We start from the raw sequence: 21,981 nt of genomic DNA on the forward strand, positions 1-21,981 counted from the left end.
TTATCTCTGTATCTATATCTCATCAATATCCAAATAATTATTAACAATATTCTAGTCTCTTATTCTAATTATATACTTTACAATTTTATCACCAAAATTATCAAATTCAATTTCAATACATCTCCGTTTTGTTAAAATTTATAAAACACAATTTTGTAGACATCTTAGTTATTTGACCCTTTTTATCAAATCAAAGTATCTTGAACTTTCCAATTAAATATCCCACATATTACACAGTTTTATCACCAAAAAAAAAACATTGCTTATTTCTTCTCCAAGTTATCAACTCTTTTGAGATTATTCTCAATATTATCTCCTCCTGATCTCCCAACATTATTGGCTGATTTCCAGCATATTATATTTGACTAGTTTCTAGCATGATCTTCTCCCAGACTCCCTCCAATGTTTGGCTGACTTCCAGCATATTTTATTTAGCTAATTTCTAGCATAATCTCCTCCAGAACTCCTTCCATTGTTTGGCTGATTTCCAGCATATTTTTCTCCTACTCTCCTCCTATTGTTTGGCTGATTTCCAGCATTTTATTGGCTGATTTCCAGCATTTCATGTTTGGCTGATTTCCAGCATAATCTCCTCCATCTCTCCTACCATTGTTTGACTGATTTCCAGCATTTAATTATTTTCCCACTTATTTCCTCCGAGTCTCTAACTCTTATCTAGTTAGTATCCTTCACCTCATTATTTTATTTTTCCCTTACATCATAATTATCTATTTGATCTTGTCTCAGCATATTCATCAAAGTTAATTCTCATTATGTTTCATAATAATCATCATTTCCCATATTTGTTAAATTAGATCACAATTTATCTCTATCATCTGTGTATTTCATAGTTTCATTCAATAATATGTTAATCAATCATAGACAACAATCTAGCTTTGTTTGCAAAATATAGTTAAGGCATGTTACAACAAATAATAAGTTTTCTTAAAGTTATCTCACATTAGTATACATTTCTCATTGTAATTTTTAACCACTTAGTATATAAATCCCTATTTTAATTGCCATTTATTATTTTTCCCTTTCCAAAAGCCTTCCTGTTTAATCCACCAGAAAACAAAACAAAACCCTTTTATTCCTTTAGGCTTTTAAGCATTACATTACAATTTAGTTTCATTTAATTTAAATCTATTTTATTTCTTTTTTTTCCTGTCTGTCCACATATTCCACTTCAAAGTTCATCTATTCAAATTAAAAGTTCTGTGTATCACTTTGGTGCTTTTATAAATGTCTGCTTCAAACATGATGTCTTCATTTCCTGTCTTTGTTCCTGCGCCACACCTTCTTTTTGCTAAGTCTGTAAATTTCCATTGTAGAAAAGGTCCAAGATCTTTCTTCTTAAAATCACCCAGAACAGGATAAAAATTTCCCAAATCCATTAGTCTAATGTTAAATCCAAAATAATCATAATAATCCAAAATAGAAAGCCATTTAGAATATTTCTTTTCCAAGTAGAAAGTAAAATCTCTTCAATCCACTCTCCTGCTTAGTCACCGCAGACTTCATGGCAATTTTGTAGCCATCCGTCTGTCAATCTTCGTTAACTTGGTTAGCTTTCACAGGTTTAAATTCCCAAAGAAGTATTTCTTCAATCCACACCAGAAAAATAATAAAAAAAAAGAATCCAATTTTCCACATTATTGAAAACAAGTTCTTCTAGCCAAATTAATTAATGCAAAGTTTGTCTTGGGTCTCCATTTTTTTCCCCACTTTCTTTTAAATCTTCAAGCCCCACGGATCTGTAGCCGCAGTTTAAGGTTGGGGTCTTATTTTAAAAGATACTCCAAATAATCCCATTATTTGCCTGGGTTGGTGTCACTCACCCGGCTTTGAAACGCTCATTCTTTCTTCTTCCTCCTGCACGATCTTGTGTCCCGGTCTGCTGCGGCTTTGTGGCAGCCGCCATGGCTGCCTACTCCCGCCGCCGACTTTGAGGATTCCCTCTCGCCTCCGAGGAACTTGCCTGTTCCTCTTGGCCCTCCGAGGTGCTCCTCTTCACCCCCCATCCCTACAAGATGGGGTCGGTCCGAAGACCGGTCGGACAGCGGTTCGTCAGTCAGGTTTCCGCGGGCTCGTTGGAGCCCGCTAATTCCCCGACTGTGGCGCCGCAGCTCTGGACCGGAAGTCCGACATATGTTGTCTTATTGAATGCAAGTTGGGTGTCTCATAGTTGAGACAATTTGTGTGCCACGTCTTGATGTCAAGACGTGTTTTTGCTTTATCCTTTTAACTGCCAAGAATGAGGGTTAGATGTTAGTAACCAATATTCATAATAATAAATAATCACTAATTATTTGTCAAGTACGTATTAGATAATATATATATAAGTATAAGCATGAATTGAATATATAAAATGAATACAAATAAAGGGAATATTAAATAAATAAATAAATAATTTTATTTCTATACCGCCCTTCTCCCGAAGGACTCGGGGCGGTGTACAGCCTATTAAAAAACACAAAGACAAACATCAGTTAAAAATAATTAAAATTATTACACAATTTGGCTAAAATTTAAAACCCCAAAAATTTAAAACCCAATTGAAAAATCATTAAATTGATAGCCCGGCTTGGCGGAACAGCAGGGTCTTGAGGGCACAGCGAAATACACCGAGGACAGGAAGACAGGAACGCTAGGCACACTGGTGCTCTTATGCACGCCCCCTACAGACCTCTTAGGAATGGGGTGAGGTCAACAGTAGACAGTCTTAGGTTAAAATTTTGGGGGTTTGGGGATGAAACCACAAAATCAGGTAGTGCATTCCTGGTATTGACCACTCTGTTGCTGAAGTCATATTTTCTGCAATCGAATTTGGAGCAGTTCACTTTTAAGTTTGTATCTATTGTGTGTTCTGTATTGTTGTGGTTGAAAGTGAAGTAGTTCTTGATGGGTAGGACATTGTAGCAGTTAATTTTATGAGCTACACTTAGGTCATACCAAAGGCGGTGTAGTTCTAAATTTTCTAAGCCCAGAATTTCAAGTCTGCTGGCATAAGGTATTTATGCAGATGGCCAGTATTAGATAAATCTATGCATTGGGACAGCAAATCGTACGTTGTACATTATTCTAATTTATTTTTCTTCCCCCACAAGCATTTGATGCGCAGAAGGAAAATAACCAGGAGCCAAATTTAGTGCCATTGGAAATAATCAAAACTGAAATTCTTGAGGAGACATCTACAAATAAGCGGGGAAGGAGGAAACGTGAAAAGAAGCACAGTTGGAGAGAAAAATCTATTTGTGAATGTGTGGAAATGGATCACTTCCTGACCCAACGTGATTCCAAAGAAAATACGGGGAAATGTCAAAGTAGAAAAAGAGTCAAAGCAAACCCCAATGCTAGTAACCAGTGCAAAACTGGAAAAAGCTCCTGCAGTAATAATCTTACTTCACATAAAATGATCCAGGCAAGGGAGAAACCCTACAATGCTATGGACTGTGGAAAATGTGTTGGGTGGAAAGGTAATTTAACTTCTCATAAAAAGATCCACACCACAGAAACACTCTATAAGTGCCTAGAGTGTGGAAAGAGCTTCAGAGACAACATTTATCTAACCTCCCACAAAAGGAGACATTGTGGAGAAAAACCCTTTAAATGCATAGAATGTGGGAAGAGCTTCACAACTAGTAGTTACCTGATATGCCATAGAAGGATCCATTCAGGGGAAAAACCCTATAAATGTGTGGATTGTGGACAAAGGTTCCATTTGAAGGGTTCCCTTACTTCCCATAAAAGGATACATAGTGAAAAACCCTTTAAATGCATAGAATGTGGGAAGAGCTTCAGCACTAGTAGTTACCTGATATGCCATAGAAGGATCCATTCAGGGGAAAAACCATATAGATGTGTAGACTGTGGAAAAAGTTTCAGTATAAAGAATTCCCTTACTTACCATAAAAGGGTACATAGTGAAAAACCCTTTAAATGCATAGAATGTGGGAAGAACTTCAGAATTAGTAGTGACCTGATAGGCCATAGAAGGTTCCATTCAGGGGAAAAACCCTATAAATATGTAGACTGTGGGAAAAGGTTCAGTAGGAAGAATTCCCTTATTTACCATAAAAGGATCCATACCGGAGAAAAACCCTTTAAATGCATACAGTGTGGGAAAAGCTTCAGCACTAGTAGTTACATGATATGCCATAGAAGGTTCCATTCAGGGGAAAAACCCTATAAATGTGTAGACTGTGGAAAAAGTTTCTGTATGAAGAATTCCCTTACTTGCCATAAAAGGATACATACTGGAGAAAAACCCTATAAATGTGTAGACTGTGGAAAAACCTTCAGTACAAGCAGTTACTTTGCTAAGCATAAATTGATCCATGCGGGAGAGAAACCTTTTAAATGCATGGAATGTGGGAAGAGCTTTAGGCAAAGTGGTGGCCTTGCTTCCCATCAAAAGATTCATACAGGCGAGAAACCCTGTAAGTGTATAGAGTGTGGAAAGAGCTACAGAAATAGAAATAATCTGACATCCCACAAAAGGATCCACTCAGGTGAAAAACCTTATAAATGCACTGAGTGTGGAAAACCCTTCAGTTCAAGTAGTAACCTTGCTTGTCATAAACGGGTCCATACAGGAGAGAAACCCTATAAATGCATGGAGTGTGGAAAGAGCTTCAGGGTAAAGAATGCTCTTACTTCTCATAAACGGATCCACACAGGAGAAAAACCCTATAAATGCCTAGACTGTGGGAAGGGCTTCAGCCGAAGCAGTAGCCTTACTTCTCATAAACGGGTCCACACAGGAGAAAAACCCTATAAATGCCTAGACTGTGGGAAGGGCTTCAGCCAAAGCTGTGCCCTTGCTTCCCATAAACGGGTCCACACAGGGGAAAAACCCTATAAATGCTTGGAGTGTGGAAAGAGCTTCAGTGTAAAGAGTTCTCTTACTTGTCATGAAAGAATCCACACAGGAGAGAAGCCTTATAAATGTCTAGAGTGTGGGAAGAGTTTCAGCCAAAACAGTCAATTTAGTTGCCATAACCGGATGCATACAGGGGAAAAACCTTATAAGTGCACAGACTGTGGAAAGACCTTCGTTACAAGTGGCCATCTGATTTATCATAAAAGGACCCACACAGGAGAGAAACCTTATAAATGCCTGGAATGTGGGAAGGGCTTCTGTGATAAGCGTTCCCTTACTTCCCATAACAGGATCCACACAGGAGAAGAATCATCTGTATGCAATGAATCTGGGAAGAGTTTGAGTACAAGCCAGTCTCTTACTTACTACATTAATACCCAGACACGGAAGAAATTGTACTAGTGCAACTAAGTCACCTTAGTTCCCATAAGAGGATCTACACAGGAGGGAAATAGAAATGTATGGATTTCTAAATGTAGAAATGTGAAAACAGGATGTTTCTCAAGAAACAACCCACAGAGGCGGGGATGGGGGGGAGAAATATCCTGTGGAAAGCAATCAACTTATTTACCTTATTAATATGACCCGGATCAGGACTACATACAGGGTGGGAGGGAGATCTCTTTAGGGACTGCAGTATCCTTAATTTGTGATATGAAACCATCTAAAGATATGGAGTGTAAAAACAATGACATCTTCTTTCAGAAGATTGCTGTAGGAGCAACTGAATAAATGGATTGATTTTGGGAAGCTCCTAGGATGAAGTTCTTAAATCAAAAGATATTACCTATTCAGTTAAGGTGTCACTCAAGAAAAACTGTTAAAACAATTGCCCCTCTCTTTTCTCCCAAAAGATCACAACCTCTGCTTGGTCAAGCTGCTTTATCTTTAATTATTTTTTTATCTGAACTGAGTCTGGGATCAGCCTCCAGGCTTTGTGAAGAGGTGGTGTATGCAAGCAAAACAAAGCAAGGCAAGGATGTCAGGGCATGATTTAATCCCATTTTTGGCTCTGGGATAATCTCACCATTAATTAGAGGATGGACCGTGGCTTTCTCCAAGTTGCAATATTCTGAAATAAAACCCGAAGAAGTATTCTCTAATAAAACTCTTTTATTTGTAAAAAGTAACAAAAACATCTATCTATCTAATTAGCTACATCTTGGCAGCGTTCCTCTGCCAAGATCATTCCTGGCAGAGAGAACAAAGGAAAGAGTAGTAATAAAGGAATGGAATGTAGGACATGCGCAGTAAAGAAAACTGATAAGGAACTTGGCAAACTACAGTAAGTCTATTAGTCCAAAAATATGAAGCTCAGCTGGGAAATACAAGAACGCAGTGACAAAGGATGCATATGACCCATAATAAGCTGAGGGCCAATGCGATTGACATCAATATCACAGTCAGTTCAATCAAAGCACCAGAGGGCAGGACAAGAAGCAACCGATGGAAACTACTCAAGGGGAGAAGCAACCTGGAATTAAAGAGAAACTTCCTAACAGTGAGGACAATGAACCAATAGAACAACTTGCTTTCAGACGTTGTGGGTGCTTCATCAGTGGAGATTTTTCAGTCACTTGTCTGAAACAGTTTATGTTCTCCTTGAGCAGGGGGCTAGGCTTGAAGGCCTCCAAGATCTCATCCAGCTCAGTCTACTCTAGCCTCTCTACTCTACCCTACCCTACTCTATTCAACCAGCTAAAAGGGACTTTAAAAATGGTTTTATTCATCCAACAGTGTACCATATGCGCAATATTTTTTAAAAAAGTTTTTTAATTTCTTGATTTAAATGATTCATTGTTCAGTTTCTCAGATTAATCATTACCGTATTTTCTATTTCTCAAGATTTTCAAATGCCACTTTACTGCCTGTATTTCATTTTCTGATACCAAGTTCATCAGAAAGATCAATTATACTTAACATGTCAAGTTGCTATGGTTTTGGAGAAAACTTTTACTAGCATGATTGTGACTGTACTTTTGATCTTAATATATTTCTTAAAAACATTTCCTCATTATTAATCACCTTTCTCATTTTGAAAGGTTAATAAACAGTTTCTGCGCAATTTAAAGGATGCCCTACTTTATACACATTGAACAATAAAACTAAATGAAGACACCAGGTGAATACGTAGGAGGGGGAGAGTGAAATAAAATGTTAGAAAGTGCTAGAAGGGGGTGGAATGACTTCAGATCTGACTGAGTTTTACGTTGCACAATGACGCATTGAAAACCATGGAATGAGAAAAGCATTAGCAAGGTAGGTTTATCTATGAAAGAAGCAAACGAGACATTGTAGCCTACAATACGTGGGAACATTCCTCATTATAAAATCTTGGCATTTTTAGTAATATTTTCCTAATTATATAATTTTACATCTGGAGATAATCCATGCAGCATTGAAAGTGCCTCAGCCAACTTTCTCTTCTTCCTTTGCACCAGAGGACTCAAAGGGGAACCAGAAAATTTCAGCCTTTTGCCTCTTTCTGCAACTTGGAAGGTATTTTTGGCCTTTTAAGGATTTTTACTTGTGGGGAGGGAGGTCCAGGCAGCATCTACATATATTTTCCCATTTAATACCATTCATGTATTAATGGAATAAATCCAATATATTCTTCAGCCAGCAATTCCACTCTTTCCCTTTGTAAATAAGAAACGCCATGGTTATGCTGAAGGGTCTTTGGGGAAAGAGTGGAGGCTGAGGCCTTGAAGGGGATCCAGTGTGAGGCTCTTCCAAGTCACTCGCCTCAGCGACGGGTGTGGGAAGGTCTCCTGGGGGGCGGAGGGAGAAGAGGGGACCAGAAGGAGGCCCAATTCTGTCTCTGACCCAGAGAAAGGAGAAGTTGAGTCCCTACTGAGGACCCCAAAGACCTCCCCCCCCCCATGGTGGCCTTTCCTCAGAGCTGTGAGTGTCTGTCTCTCCGCTCTTCCCGCCAGAATAGGCTCCTCCCACCCCTCTCGGAACCCCTTTGCCTGCTGCTTCAGGGAGGGGCGTGGCCAAGAGGAAAGGGGAGGAGTCTCGCAAGCTCCCATCCCGCTCACGTCTTCCATGGAGGGGAGGGGTATCCCCAGTCCCCTTCTCTCCCCGGCCCCCACCAGCCTCAATGGTCCTCACCCCCCAGCCTTCCCCTGGGCCCTCCTTTCCCCCCTCCCGGCCAACGTCCCCACCAGCAGCAGCAACAGGCGGAGCCCACGGAGGCTTCCCACAAGAGGGGAGAATTGGGGGGGGGGGCTTGACAGGGGTCCTTGGGAGTTGGCTTCTAAGGGATCGGGTTCGCCAATGGGAAGCCTCCCTTCCGTTGAGGCATCTGTCTCCAGGCCGAATTTCTCCCTGCGGAGAAAGCCTTTGGAGCAGAAACGGAGAAAGGGGGAGCCTATGACTCTCCTCCCTGACCTACGACTATCATTCAGTCTTGTACCTGATGATGCTTGGCGAACGTACCTTTTCTTTTATGTACACTGAGAGCTTATGCACCAAAGACCAATTCCTTGTGCGTCAATCACGCTTGGCCAATCAAGAATTCTATTCTGTTCTGTTCTATTGTATTGTGTGCGAGATACAGAGAAGAAGAGACGATCCAGGACCCGGGGAGGCCCACGATCTCCACCTGGCTTCTCCCGGATGCCGCTTGCACAGCTCGCTCTGAAGGGCAGCTGCAGCTCCGGGGAGAGGCTGTCCTGCAAAGCTGCCCCCACGGCCGCCATTTCCCCCCAGGTGCCAGCAGGGGGCGCGCTCTTGGCTGCCGACTGACTAGCCCGCTGCGCATGCGCAACTCCGTCTGTGTGGTTGGGTAGTTCCGCCTGCGAGTTGTTCCCTGGGAATCCAGTGGGGGCGGGCAAGACGGGATCCCGTCACTCAGATCCACCCCAGGGGAGGGAAGGACATTGGAGGGAGCGGGAAATCTGCCCCATAATTGCTCTTGGCTGTGCATGGGGAGATCCAAGGAGGGGGGAGGAGAGAAGGAAGCTTAAAGGAACCCCCTGCTCACATTTCCTTCAGATTCCGATTCCTGGAAGACTGGAAGGATCTTTGGAGAGCCAGCGGTGCCAGTGGCTGGAAGGTCCCTTCTGAGCCTGGCAGAGAAGAGGAGAAGCAGGAAGAGCTGCAGGTCAGAGAAGCTTCTTTTGTGGAATCTGAAGGGATCTTCACCTGCTTGAAGTCTTCCATTTCTCTCTGATGGAGTTTTGGAGGTTAAGAATGCGAGTAGATATTTAGAGAAACTCATTAACGAAATTGTTCCTGCGTTCTTGGAAAGAGTCGGTCGTTTGGAGCGATTCTCCCACTGATGGACAGAAGGGTTTTGTGGGCAGAAAATAAAATGCAGCTCCTCTTGTCCTGTCCTCTTAACTGCCCTTCTCCGCTTATATTTCAGGTTCTGAGGTTCTTCCAGGAATGGGGAGGAATTGGGTGGATCTCACAAATATTTCTACTGATTTTTCTTTCAGAGGGATCCCCAAGGATAAAAGTCAAGGTCAGGATACCTCACTAGGTAAGGGCAGACTGTTCCACTGGATTGGAAACTTTCTAGAAAGAGTCTAGTTATCCTTAATTCTCTATGTCTTCTCGTGTCTTAGTCGTTGGACTTAGTAGAAAGTGACCCAATAAGAAAGAACTCCCTCTTCAAGCTAGAAGACTTAAGGGGCACAAAGGAATTCCCTCCCTTCAGAGCAAGCAAGCATGTGGTTGGCCTTTCCCAGAAGACCAACTCTTGTAGGGAACACCTTGAGTTGCATTCTGGCGCCTCCTCCATCCTGAGAGATTTCTTTGTTTTTGGCTTTACTTAAGAGAAGTTTTGACTAAATTCCTACACAGATCTCTGCTGGGCCATTTCCAACACTGTCCTTGCAGGCATGTTTCCTGGGTTGCTAGAATATCACTAATTTCAAACTGCAGAGAGAGGGGGGAGAATTTACAGTGATTGAGCAAATGCTTTGGTTGCCAAGAGTATAAATTTGCATGTGTTGTTCCAAAAGGTTAGGACAACAATCTGACTGAGGTTTGTTCTTCAGCATGTGGTGGGTTTGGTCTTCTCCTTTTATTCTTGGCTCCCATGATGGAGCCTATGAAAGGCAGATATTGGAAGAGAGAAAAATGGAGGTTTCCTGGGCAGGACAGGAAGAAATCTTAAATTGTGCCTTCAAGGTAGAAAAGATGAAGTTGAACCCTTTCCTGTCTCTCTCTTTCCCAGTGGACAAAATGGAGTCACTGTTGTTCATTGAATCATCTTCTATTGCTGGAGCTGAAAGAGCTGCTGGACTTCCAAATCAGGTAGGAAGGAAGAGTTAATATGGGGGAGCAGTAGGAGACCTCTAGTTTTCTTTGGGGACTCAGCATATGATATGCTATTCTTGAGCAAAGTGCACAGCAAGAAAATTAGAAATTTAAATTTATGGTCAGTCAAACTAGGCCCACCTCTCAACAAAGATTTGGTGATCTATGGAATTCCTTACTAGTTGTACAGTATAATTCTGGTTTCAAATAATGCCACATGGCACTTCATGTTGCCTATCCCTAGTAAAGCAGACAGGAGACATGAATATTTAGGCTAAATCTACTTTATTGTAAGTATAATCTTGTTTTCCTATCTTTGGTGAAAGGGATAAAAACAGGAGAAGGAGAAATGTTAATAAAATGAAGGAGATCATCGTAGATTTTAGAAACATCCGGACTGTTCATACTCCACTCTGTATCAAGGATGCAGCTGTAGACATGGTCAACAGTATTAAGTGTTGGGGATGCAGATAACAAAGAATCTGAACTGTTCTCTTCACATAATGAAGCGTGCAAACCGGCATCTGCATTTCCTTTGTCGGATGAGAAGAGCACATGTTTCTCCTTCTATCTCTCGCCACTTTTTACAGAGGCAGGATGGAGAGTATTTTAACAAACTAGTTCACTGTTTGCTTTGGTGTCTGCAGTGCCTTACAGAGAAAGTCCATACAGAGAGTGGTGAGGACAGCCGAGAAGATTATAGGAGGCTCACTTCCTGTCATTCAGGATACTGCTTATAAGCGCTATGTGCTTTGAGCTCAAAATATTGTTAGAGACCACAAACACACACACATTTAACATTTTGTTGCTCTCCTCTGGGAGGAGGTTTCAAAATATTTCTAACAGTACTACCAAATTCTGTAACAGCTTTGTTCCCTATGCCATCCCTCTGGTAAGCTTCAAAGATTTGTTTCTCTCGCCATGAATACATCCAAACTAAACTGTGTTGTTTCTTTGTGTCATATATGTGGGTATATGCATAATTTTATATTTAATTATTAGAGGTGGAGACCCTTGAGGGCTGTATACAACAAAATTTCATTTTGATGTATACCGATTAGCATACATTCAAAGTGACAAAGTTATATTCTCTCTTCTCTTTCTCTCTTGATGAATTGCATCTTGATGGCTGGAAGTGCCTTCCTAGTATTTTCATGAAAGTTCATGAGAGTGAGCAAGGTTGACCGTTCAAAGAACCACAAAGACCATTAGGTTACTATGTCAGACAGAAATCCCACAGAATCTCTTGCAAACATGATGGAATATTGGGGCCACTGGTAGATGATGTGTCTAAGGCACACTATGCCACTTGATCAAGGAAGTTTGCTGACATTGAAGGTCAGCAGAGTCAGTCGAAGTGATGTGAATGCTGCCCTGTTTATCATATACTATGTTGAGTCCAACTAGGGAAATGTCCAAGAAATTTCACTTTGTGCTCTCAGGTTTTTCAGATTGAAGGAGATCTTGCAAATTCTATTGAGTCTTCTCACAGGGCTCCTTCCTTCTTTAGGGTCCTGTGTCCTTTGGGGAGGTGGCCATCCATTTCAATAGTGAAGAGTGGTTGCTGCTTGATCCCAGCCAGAAAGCCCTGCATGAAGAAGTCATGTTGGAAACGTCTAGGATGGTGGCCTCTTTAGGTAAGGGTTCCTCTGGAGGACAATTTAAGTCAGAGCAAGCTGTCACTAGATTCTTTATTTACAACTTAGATATGTACGTAACTTATTAAAAATGATTTCGTATTTTCTTTTTTCCTCTTACATTAATTCCAGTCCCCCTTTATGGTCTTCTAAGTAGAACAGTTTTATTTAGAAGAAAGAGATCACTGTGGTGACCAGCAAAGATTGACATTGAGTCTTGTGGTCATCCTTGGGCCCTGGGTCATTACTGCAGAGGGATTGGGAAGATGTTCAGGGACAGGATGTTTTTGCCTGATGCAGTTGTCCTACTCAGCAACATATTTTGTCTTGCTTGTATTGCAATGACGTATGTTGTCTTTTTTTTTTTTGTAAATGTTTTTTTTATTTTTTCCCAAATATAAACATAAAATCTGACTTTCAAGGACAGAGTTTCAATCCGGTCATAGATGCCAACATGCTTACATTCTTTTAACATGCTCTATTCCACTTTTCCTTTACATCTTTTAAAAATTTAAAACAATTTAAAATTTAAAACAGAGAGAAAAAAACAAAAAAAAAACAATCTAAACATAAAATTCTAACACTTTCATCTAAACAAATCTATCACTACAGTTTTGACTTCGAATTAAATTTTAACTCGTTATCTCTGTATCTATATCTCATCAATATCCAAATAATTATTAACAACATTCTAGTCTCTTATTCTAATTGTATACCTTACAATTTTATCACCAAAATTATCAAGTTCAATTTCAATACATCTCCATTTTGTTAAAATTTATAAAACACAATTTTGTCGACATCTTAGTTATTTGACCCTTTTTATCAAATCAAAATATCTTGAACTTTCCAATTAAATATCCCACATATTACAGTTTTATCACAAAAAAAACATATTGCTTATTTCTTCTCCAAGTTATCAACTCTTTTGAGATTATTCCCAGTATTATCTCCTCCTGATCTCCCAACATTATCGGCTGATTTCCAGCATATTGTATTTGACTAGTTTCTAGCATGATCTTCTCCCAGACTCCCTCCAATGTTTGGCTGACTTCCAGCATATTTTATTTAGCTAATTTCTAGCATAATCTCCTCCAGAACTCCTTCCATTGTTTGGCTGATTTCCAGCATATTTTTCTCCAACTCTCCTATTGCTTGGCTGACTTCCAGCATATTTTATTTGGCTAATTTCTAGTATAATCTCCTCCAGACTCCTTCCATTGTTTGGCTGATTTCCAGCATATTTTTCTCCTACTCTCCTCCTATTGTTTGGCTGATTTCCAACATTTCATGTTTGGCTGATTTCCAGCATAATCTCCTCCATCTCTCCTACCATTGTTTGGCTGATTTCCAGCATTTAATTATTTTCCCACTTATTTCCTCCGAGTCTCTAACTCTTATCTAGTTAGTATCCTTCACCTCATTATTTTATTTTTCCCTTACATCATAATTATCTATTTGATCTTGTCTCAGCATATTCATCAAAGTTAATTCTCATTATGTTTCATAATAATCATCATTTCCCATATTTGTTAAATTAGATCACAATTTATCTCTATCGTCTGTGTATTTCATAGTTTCATTCAATAATATGTTAATCATAGTCAACAATCTAGCTTTGTTTGCAAAATATAGTTAAGGCATGTTACAACAAATAATAAGTTTTCTTAAAGTTATCTCACATTAGTATACATTTCTCATTGTAATTTTTAACCACTTAGTATATAAATCCCTATTTTAATTGCCATTTATTATTTTTCCCTTTCCAAAAACCTTCCTGTTCAATCCACAAGAAAACAAAAACAAAACCCTTTTATTCCTTTAGGCTTTTAAGCATTACATTACAATTTAGTTTCATTTAATTTAAATCTATTTTATTTCTTCTTTCTTCCTGTCTGTCCACATATTCCACTTCAAAGTTCATCTATTCAAATTAAAAGTTCTGTGTATCACTTTAGTGCTCTTATAAATGTCTGCTTCAAACATGATCTCTTCACTTCCTGTCTTGGTTCCTGCGCCACCCCTTCTTTTTACTAAGTCTGTAAATTTCCATTGTAGAAAAGGTCCAAGATCTTTCTTCTTAAAATCACCCAGAACAGGATAAAGATTTCCCAAATCCATTAGTCTAATGTTAAATCCAAAATAATCATAATAATCCAAAATAGAAAGCCATTTAGAATATTTCTTTTCCAAGTAGAAAGTAAAATCTCTTCAATCCACTCTCCTGCTTAGTCACCGCAGACTTCATGGCAATTTTGTAGCCATCCGTCTGTCAATCTTCATTAACTTCGTTAGCCATCCGTCTGTCAATCTTCATTAACTTCGTTAGCTTTCACAGGTTTAAATTCCCAAAGAAGTATTTCTTCAATCCAGAAAAATAATAAAAAAAAAGAATCCAATTTTCCACATTATTGAAAACAAGTTCTTCTAGCCAAATTAATTAATGCAAAGTTTGTCTTGGGTCTCCATTTTTTCCCCCCCTTTCTTTTAAATCTTCAAGCCCCACAGATCTGTAGCCGCAGTTTAAGGTTGGGGTCTTATTTTAAAAGATACTCCAAATAATCCCATTATTTGCCTGGGTTGGTGTCACTCACCCGGCTTGTTCTTTCTTCTTCCTCCTGCACGATCTTGTGTCCCGGTCTGCTGCGGCTTTGTGGCAGCCGCCATGGCTGCCTAACCCCGCCGCCGACTTTGAGGATTCCCTCTCGTCTCAGAGGAACTTGCCTGTTCCTCTTGGCCCTCCAAGGAGCTCCTCTTCACCCCCCATCCCTACAAGATGGGGGTCGGTCCGAAGACTGGTCGGACAGCAGTTCGTCAGTCGGGGTTTTCGCGGGCTCGTTGGAGCCCACTAATTCCCTGACTGTGGCACCGCAGCTCTGGACCGGACGTCCAACATACGTTGTCTTATTGAATGCAAGTTGGGTGTCTCATAGTTGAGACAATTTGTGTGCCATGTCCTGATGTCCAGATGTGTTTTTGCTTTATCCTTTTAACTGCCAAGAATGAGGGTTAGATGTTAGTAACCAATATTCATAATAATAATCACTAATTATTTGTCAAGTACGTATTAGATAATATATATATAAGTATAAGCATGAATTGAATATATAAAATGAATACAAATAAAGGGAACATTAAATAAATAAATAAATAATTTTATTTCTATACCGCCCTTCTCCCGAAGGACTCAGGGCGGTGTACAGCCTATTAAAAAACACAAAGACAAACATCAGTTAAAAATAATTAAAATTATTACACAATTTGGCTAAAATTTAAAACCCCAAAAATTTAAAACCCAATTGAAAAATCATTAAATTGATAGCCCGGCTTGGCGGAACAGCAGGGTCTTGAGGGCACAGCGAAATACACCGAGGACAGGAAGACAGGAACGGTAGGCACACTGGTGCTCTTATGCACGCCCCTTACAGACCTCTTAGGAATGGGGTGAGGTCAACAGTAGACAGTCTTAGGTTAAAATTTTGGGGGGTTGGGGATGAAACCACAAAATCAGGTAGTGCATTCCTGGCATTGACCACTCTGTTGCTGAAGTCATATTTTCTGCAATCGAGTTTGGAGCAGTTCACTTTTAAGTTTGTATCTATTGCGTGTTCTGTATTGTTGTGGTTGAAAGTGAAGTAGTTCTTGACGGGTAGGACATTGTAGCAGTTAATTTTATGAGCTACACTTAGGTCATACCAAAGGCGGTGTAGTTCTAAATTTTCTAAGCCCAGAATTTCAAGTCTGCTGGCATAAGGTATTTATGCAGATGGCCAGTATTAGATAAATCTATGCATTGGGACAGCAAATCGTATGTTGTACATTATTCTAATTTATTTTTCTTCCCCCACAAGCATTTGATGCGCAGAAGGAAAATAACCAAGAGACAAATTTAGTGCCGTTGGAAATAATCAAAACTGAAATTCCTGAGGAGACATCTACAAATAAGCACAGTTGGAGAGAAAAATCGATTCTTGAATGTGTGGAAATGGATCACTTCCTGACCCAACGTGATTCCAAAGAAAATACGGGGAAATGTCAAAGTAGAAAAAGAGTCAAAGCAAACCCCAATGCTAGTAATCAGTGCAAAACGGGAAAAAGCTCCTGCAGTAATAATCTTACTTCACATAAAATGATCCAGGCAAGGGAGAAACCCTACAATGCTATGGTCTGTGGAAAAAGTGTTGGGTGGAAAGGTAATTTAACTTCTCATAAAAAGATCCACACCACAGAAACACTCTATAAGTGCCTAGAGTGTGGAAAGAGCTTCAGAGACAACATTTATCTAACCTCCCACAAAAGGAGACATTGTGGAGAAAAACCCTTTAAATGCATAGAATGTGGGAAGAGCTTCACAACTAGTAGTTACCTGATATGCCATAGAAGGATCCATTCAGGGGAAAAACCCTATAAATGTGTGGATTGTGGACAAAGGTTCCATTTGAAGGGTTCCCTTACTTCCCATAAAAGGATACATAGTGAAAAACCCTTTAAATGCATAGAATGTGGGAAGAGCTTCAGAATTAGTAGTGACCTGATAGACCATAGAAGGATCCATTCAGGGGAAAAACCCTATAAATGTGTAGACTGTGGGAAAAGGTTCAGTAGGAAGAATTCCCTTATTTACCATAAAAGGATGCATACTGGAGAAAAACCCTTTAAATGCATAGAATGTGGGAAGAGCTTCAGCACTAGTAGTTACCTGATATGCCATAGAAGGTTCCATTCAGGGGAAAAACCCTATAAATGTGTAGACTGTGGAAAAAGTTTCAGTGTAAAGAATTCCCTTACTTACCATGAAAGGATGCATACTGGAGAAAAACCTTTTAAATGCATAGAATGTGGGAAGAGCTTTAGGCAAAGTGGTGGCCTTGCTTCCCATCAAAAGATTCATACAGGCGAAAAACCCTGTAAGTGTATAGAGTGTGGAAAGAGCTACAGAAATAGAAATAATCTGACATCCCACAAAAGGATCCACTCAGGTGAAAAACCTTATAAATGCACTGAGTGTGGTAAACCCTTCAGGACAAACAGTAACCTTGCGTGTCATAAACGAGTCCATACAGGAGAGAAACCCTATAAATGCATGGAGTGTGGAAAGAGCTTCAGGGTAAAGAATGCTCTTACTTCTCATAAACGGATCCACACAGGAGAAAAACCCTATAAATGCCTAGACTGTGGGAAGGGCTTCAGCCGAAGCAGTAGCCTTACTTCTCATAAACGGGTCCACACAGGAGAAAAACCCTATAAATGCCTAGACTGTGGGAAGAGCTTCAGCCAAAGCTGTGGCCTTGCTACCCATAAACGGGTCCACACAGGGGAAAAACCCTATAAATGCTTGGAGTGTGGAAAGAGCTTCAGTGTAAAGACTTCTCTTACTTGTCATGAAAGAATCCACACAGGAGAGAAGCCTTATAAATGTCTAGAGTGTGGGAAGAGTTTCAGGGAAAGCAGTCACTTTAGTTTCCATAACCGGATGCATACAGGGGAAAAACCTTATAAGTGCACAGACTGTGGAAAGACCTTCGCTGTATGTTGCAATCTGATTTATCATAAAAGGACCCACACAGGAGAGAAACCTTATAAATGCCTGGAATGTGGGAAGGGCTTCTGTGATAAGCGTTCCCTTACTTCCCATAACAGGATCCACACAGGAGAAGAATCATATGTATGCAATGAATCTGGGAAGAGTTTGAGTACAAGCCAGTCTCTTACTTACTACATTAATACCCAGACACGGAAGAAATTGTACTAGTGCAACTAAGTCACCTTAGTTCCCATAAGAGGATCTACACAGGAGGGAAATAGAAATGTATGGATTTCTAAATGTAGAAATGTGAAAACAGGATGCTTCTCAAGAAAGAAGGGGGGGGGAATATCCTGTGGAAAGCAATCAACTTATTTACCTTATTAATATGACCCGGATCAGGACTACATACAGGGTGGGAGGGAGATCTCTTTAAGGGACTGCAGTATCCTTAATTTGTGATATGAAACCATCTAAAGATATGGAGTGTAAAAACAATTACATCTTCTTTCAGAAGATTGCTGTAGGAGCAACTGAATAAATGGATTGATTTTGGGAAGCTCCTAGGATAAAGTTCTTAAATCAAAAGATATTACCTATTCAGTTAAGGTGTCACTCAAGAAAAACTGTTAAAACAATTGCCCCTCTCTTTTCTCCAAAAGATCACAACCTCTGCTTGGTCAAGCTGCTTTATCTTTAATTATTTTTTTATCTGAACTGAGTCTGGGATCAGCCTCCAGGCTTTGTGAAGAGGTGGTGTATGCAAGCAAAACAAAGCAAGGCAAGGATGTCAGGGCATGATTTAATCCCATTTTTGGCTCTGGGATAATCTCACCATTAATTAGAGGATGGACCGTGGCTTTCTCCAAGTTGCAATATTCTGAAATAAAACCCGAAGAAGTATTCTCTAATAAAACTCTTTTATTTGTAAAAAGTAACAAAAACATCTATCTATCTAATTAGCTACATCTTGGCAGCGTTCCTCTGCCAAGATCATTCCTGGCAGAGAGAACAAAGGAAAGAGTAGTAATAAAGGAATGGAATGTAGGACATGCGCAGTAAAGAAAACTGATAAGGAACTTGGCAAACTACAGTAAGTCTATTAGTCCAAAAATATGAAGCTCAGCTGGGAAATACAAGAACGCAGTGACAAAGGATGCATATGACCCATAATAAGCTGAGGGCCAATGCGATTGACATCAATATCACAGTCAGTTCAATCAAAGCACCAGAGGGCAGGACAAGAAGCAACCGATGGAAACTACTCAAGGGGAGAAGCAACCTGGAATTAAAGAGAAACTTCCTAACAGTGAGGACAATGAACCAATGGAACAACTTGCTTTCAGACGTTGTGGGTGCTTCATCAGTGGAGATTTTTCAGTCATTGTCTGAAACAGTTTATGTTCTCCTTGAGCAGGGGGCTAGGCTTGAAGGCCTCCAAGATCTCATCCAGCTCAGTCTAGTCTAGCCTCTCTACTCTACTCTACTCTTACTCTACCCTACCCTACTCTATTCAACCAGCTAAAAGGGACTTTAAAAATGGTTTTATTCATCCAACAGTGTACCATATGCGCAATATTTTTTAAAAAAGTTTTTTAATTTCTTGATTTAAATGATTCATTGTTCAGTTTCTCAGATTAATCATTACCGTATTTTCTATTTCTCAAGATTTTCAAATGCCACTTTACTGCCTGTATTTCATTTTCTGATACCAAGTTCATCAGAAAGATCAATCATAGTTGGCATGTCAGGTTGCTATGGTTTTGGAGAAAACTTTTACTAGCATGATTGTGACTGTACTTTTGATCTTAATATATTTCTTAAAAACATTTCCTCATTATTAACCACCTTTCTCATTTTGAAAGGTTAATAAATTATTGGAAACAGTTTCTGCGCAATTTAAAGGATGCCCTACTTTATACACATTGAACAATAAAACTAAATGAAGACACCAGGTGAATACGTAGGAGGGGGAGAGTGAAATAAAATGTTAGAAAGTGCTAGAAGGGGGTGGAATGACTTCAGATCTGACTCAGTTTTACGTTGCACAATGACGCATTGAAAACCATGGAATGAGAAAAGCATTAGCAAGGTAGGTTTATCTATGAAAGAAGCAAACGAGACATTGTAGCCTACAATACGTGGGAACATTCCTCATTATAAAATCTTGGCATTTTTAGTAATATTTTCCTAATTATATAATTTTACATCTGGAAATAATCCATGCAGCATTGAAAGTGCCTCAGCCAACTTTCTCTTCTTCCTTTGCACCAGAGGACTCAAAGGGGAACCAGAAAATTTCAGCCTTTTGCCTCTTTCTGCAACTTGGAAGGTATTTTTGGCCTTTTAAGGATTTGTACTTGTGGGGAGGGAGGTCCAGGCAGCGTCTACATATATTTTCCCATTTAATACCATTCATGTATTAATGGAATAAATCCAATATATTCTTCAGCCAGCAATTCCACTCTTTCCCTTTGTAAATAAGAAACGCCATGGTTATTCTGAAGGGTCTTTGGGGAAAGAGTGGAGGCTGAGGGCTTGAAGGAGATCCAGTGTGAGGCTCTTCCAAGTCACTCGCCTCAGCGACGGGTGTGAGAAGGTCTCCTGGGGGGCGGAGGGAGAAGAGGGGACCAGAAGGAGGCCCAATTCTGTCTCTGACCCAGAGAAAGGAGAAGTTGAGTCCCTACTGAGGACCCCAAAGACCTCCCCCCATGTTGGCCTTTCCTCAGAACTGTGACTATCTGTCTCTCCGCTCTTCCCGCCAGAATAGGCTCCTCCCACCCCTCCCTTTTCCTGCTGCTTCTGGGAGTCACACTGGGAGGGGCGTGGCCAAGAGGAAAGGGGAGGAGTCTCGCAAGCTCCCATCCCGCTCACGTCTTCCATGGAGGGGAGGGGTATCCCCAGTCCCCTTCTCTCCCCGGCCCCCACCAGCCTCAATGGTCCTCACCCCCCAGCCTTCCCCTGGGCCCTCCTTTCCCCCCTCCCGGCCAACGTCCCCACCAGCAGCAGCAACAGGCGGAGCTCATGGAGGCTTCCCACAAGAGGGGAGAAGTGGAATTGGGGGGGGGGGCTTGACAGGGGTACTTCGGGGTTGGCTTCTAAGGGATCGGGTTCGCCAATGGGAAGCCTCCCTTCCGTTGAGGCATCTGTCTCCAGGCCGAATTTCTCCCTGCGGAGAAAGCCTTTGGAGCAGAAACGGAGAAAGGGGGAGCCTATGACTCTCCTCCCTGACCTACGACTATCATTCAGTCTTGTACCTGATGATTCTTGGCGAACGTAGCTTTTCTTTTATGTACACTGAGAGCTTATGCACCAAAGACCAATTCCTTGTGCGTCAATCACGCTTGGCCAATCAAGAATTCTGTTCTGTTCTGTTCTATTGTATTGTGTGCGAGATACAGAGAAGAAGAGACGATCCAGGACCCGGGGAGGCCCACGATCTCCGCCTGGCTTCTCCCGGATGCCGCTTGCACAGCTCGCTCCGCAGGGCAGCTGCAGCTCCGGGCAGAGGCTGTCCTGCCAAGCCTCCAAAGCTGCCCCCACGGCCGCCATTTCCCCCCAGGTGCCAGCAGGGGGCGCGCTCTTGGCTGCCCCGACTGACTAACCCGCTGCGCATGCGGAACTCCGTCCGCGTGGTTGGGTAGTTCCGGCTGCGAGTTGTTCCCTGGGAATCCGGTGGGGGCGGGCAAGACGGGATCCCGTCACTCAGATCCACCCCAGGGGAGGGAAGGACATTGGAGGGAGCGGGAAATCCGCCCCATAATTGCTCTTGGCTGTGCATGGGGAGATCCAAGGAGGGGGGAGGAGAGAAGGAAGCTTAAAGGAACCCCCTGCTCACATTTCCTTCAGATTCCGATTCCTGGAAGACTGGAAGGATCTTTGGAGAGCCAGCGGTGCCAGTGGCTGGAAGATCCCTTCTGAGCCTGGCAGAGAAGAGGAGAAGCAGGAAGACCTCCAGGTCAGAGAAGCTTCTTTTGTGGAATCTGAAGGGATCTTCACCTGCTTGAAGTCTTCCATTTCTCTCTGATGGAGTTTTGGAGGTTAAGAATGCGAGTAGATATTTAGAGAAACTCATTAACGAAATTGTTCCTGCGTTCTTGGAAAGAGTCGGTCGTTTGGAGCGATTCTCCCACTGATGGACAGAAGGGTTTTGTGGGCAGAAAATAAAATCCAGATCCTCTTGTCCTGTCCTCTTAACTGCCCTTCTCCGCTTATATTTCAGGTTCTGAGGTTCTTTCAGGAATGGGGAGGAATTGGGTGGATCTCACAAATCTTTCTACTGATTTTTCTTTCAGAGGGATCCCCAAGGATAAAAGTCAACGTCAGGATACCTCACTAGGTAAGGGCAGACTGTTCCACTGGATTGGAGACTTTCTAGGAAGATTCTACTTATCCTTAATTCTCTGCGTCTTCTCGTGTCTTAGTCGTTGGACTTAGTAGAAAGTGACCCAATAAGAAAGATCGAACTCCTTCTTCAAGCTAGAAGACTTAAGGGGCACAAAGGAATTCCCTCCCTTCAGAGCAAGCCTACTCTTGTAGGGAACACCTTGAGTTGCATTCTGGCGCCTCCTCCATCCTGAGAGATTTATCTGTTTTTGTCATTCCTAAAGAGATAATTTTGACTAAATTCCTACACGGATCCCTGCTGGGCCATTTCCAACACC

The 21,981-nt window shown here is 41.2% G+C and overlaps 1 protein-coding gene and 1 pseudogene across 1 annotated transcript in view; both read left to right on the forward strand.

The window, feature by feature from the left end:
- LOC139311673 (zinc finger protein 721-like) overlaps window positions 1-6,748 on the forward strand; it is a 34,655-nt pseudogene extending 27,907 nt beyond the window's left edge.
- A 2,009-nt stretch (window positions 6,749-8,757) lies between these two features.
- The window catches only part of LOC139311617 (zinc finger protein 208-like), a 38,308-nt gene continuing 25,084 nt past the window's right edge, over window positions 8,758-21,981 (forward strand). Inside the window, exons 1-5 of the mRNA XM_070936090.1 lie at window positions 8,758-8,993; window positions 9,258-9,374; window positions 10,074-10,153; window positions 11,667-11,793; window positions 15,645-17,411. Coding sequence (XP_070792191.1) covers window positions 9,278-9,374; window positions 10,074-10,153; window positions 11,667-11,793; window positions 15,645-17,411 — 2,071 coding nt within the window. The 5' untranslated portion in view covers window positions 8,758-8,993; window positions 9,258-9,277. The remainder of the gene's footprint in view (window positions 8,994-9,257; window positions 9,375-10,073; window positions 10,154-11,666; window positions 11,794-15,644; window positions 17,412-21,981) is intronic.

This window comes from Pituophis catenifer, unplaced genomic scaffold (genome assembly GCF_029215685.1).
Source record: "Pituophis catenifer annectens isolate HBS135680 unplaced genomic scaffold, rPitCat1.0.hap2 SCAF_2, whole genome shotgun sequence".
NCBI lineage: Eukaryota > Metazoa > Chordata > Lepidosauria > Squamata > Colubridae > Pituophis > Pituophis catenifer.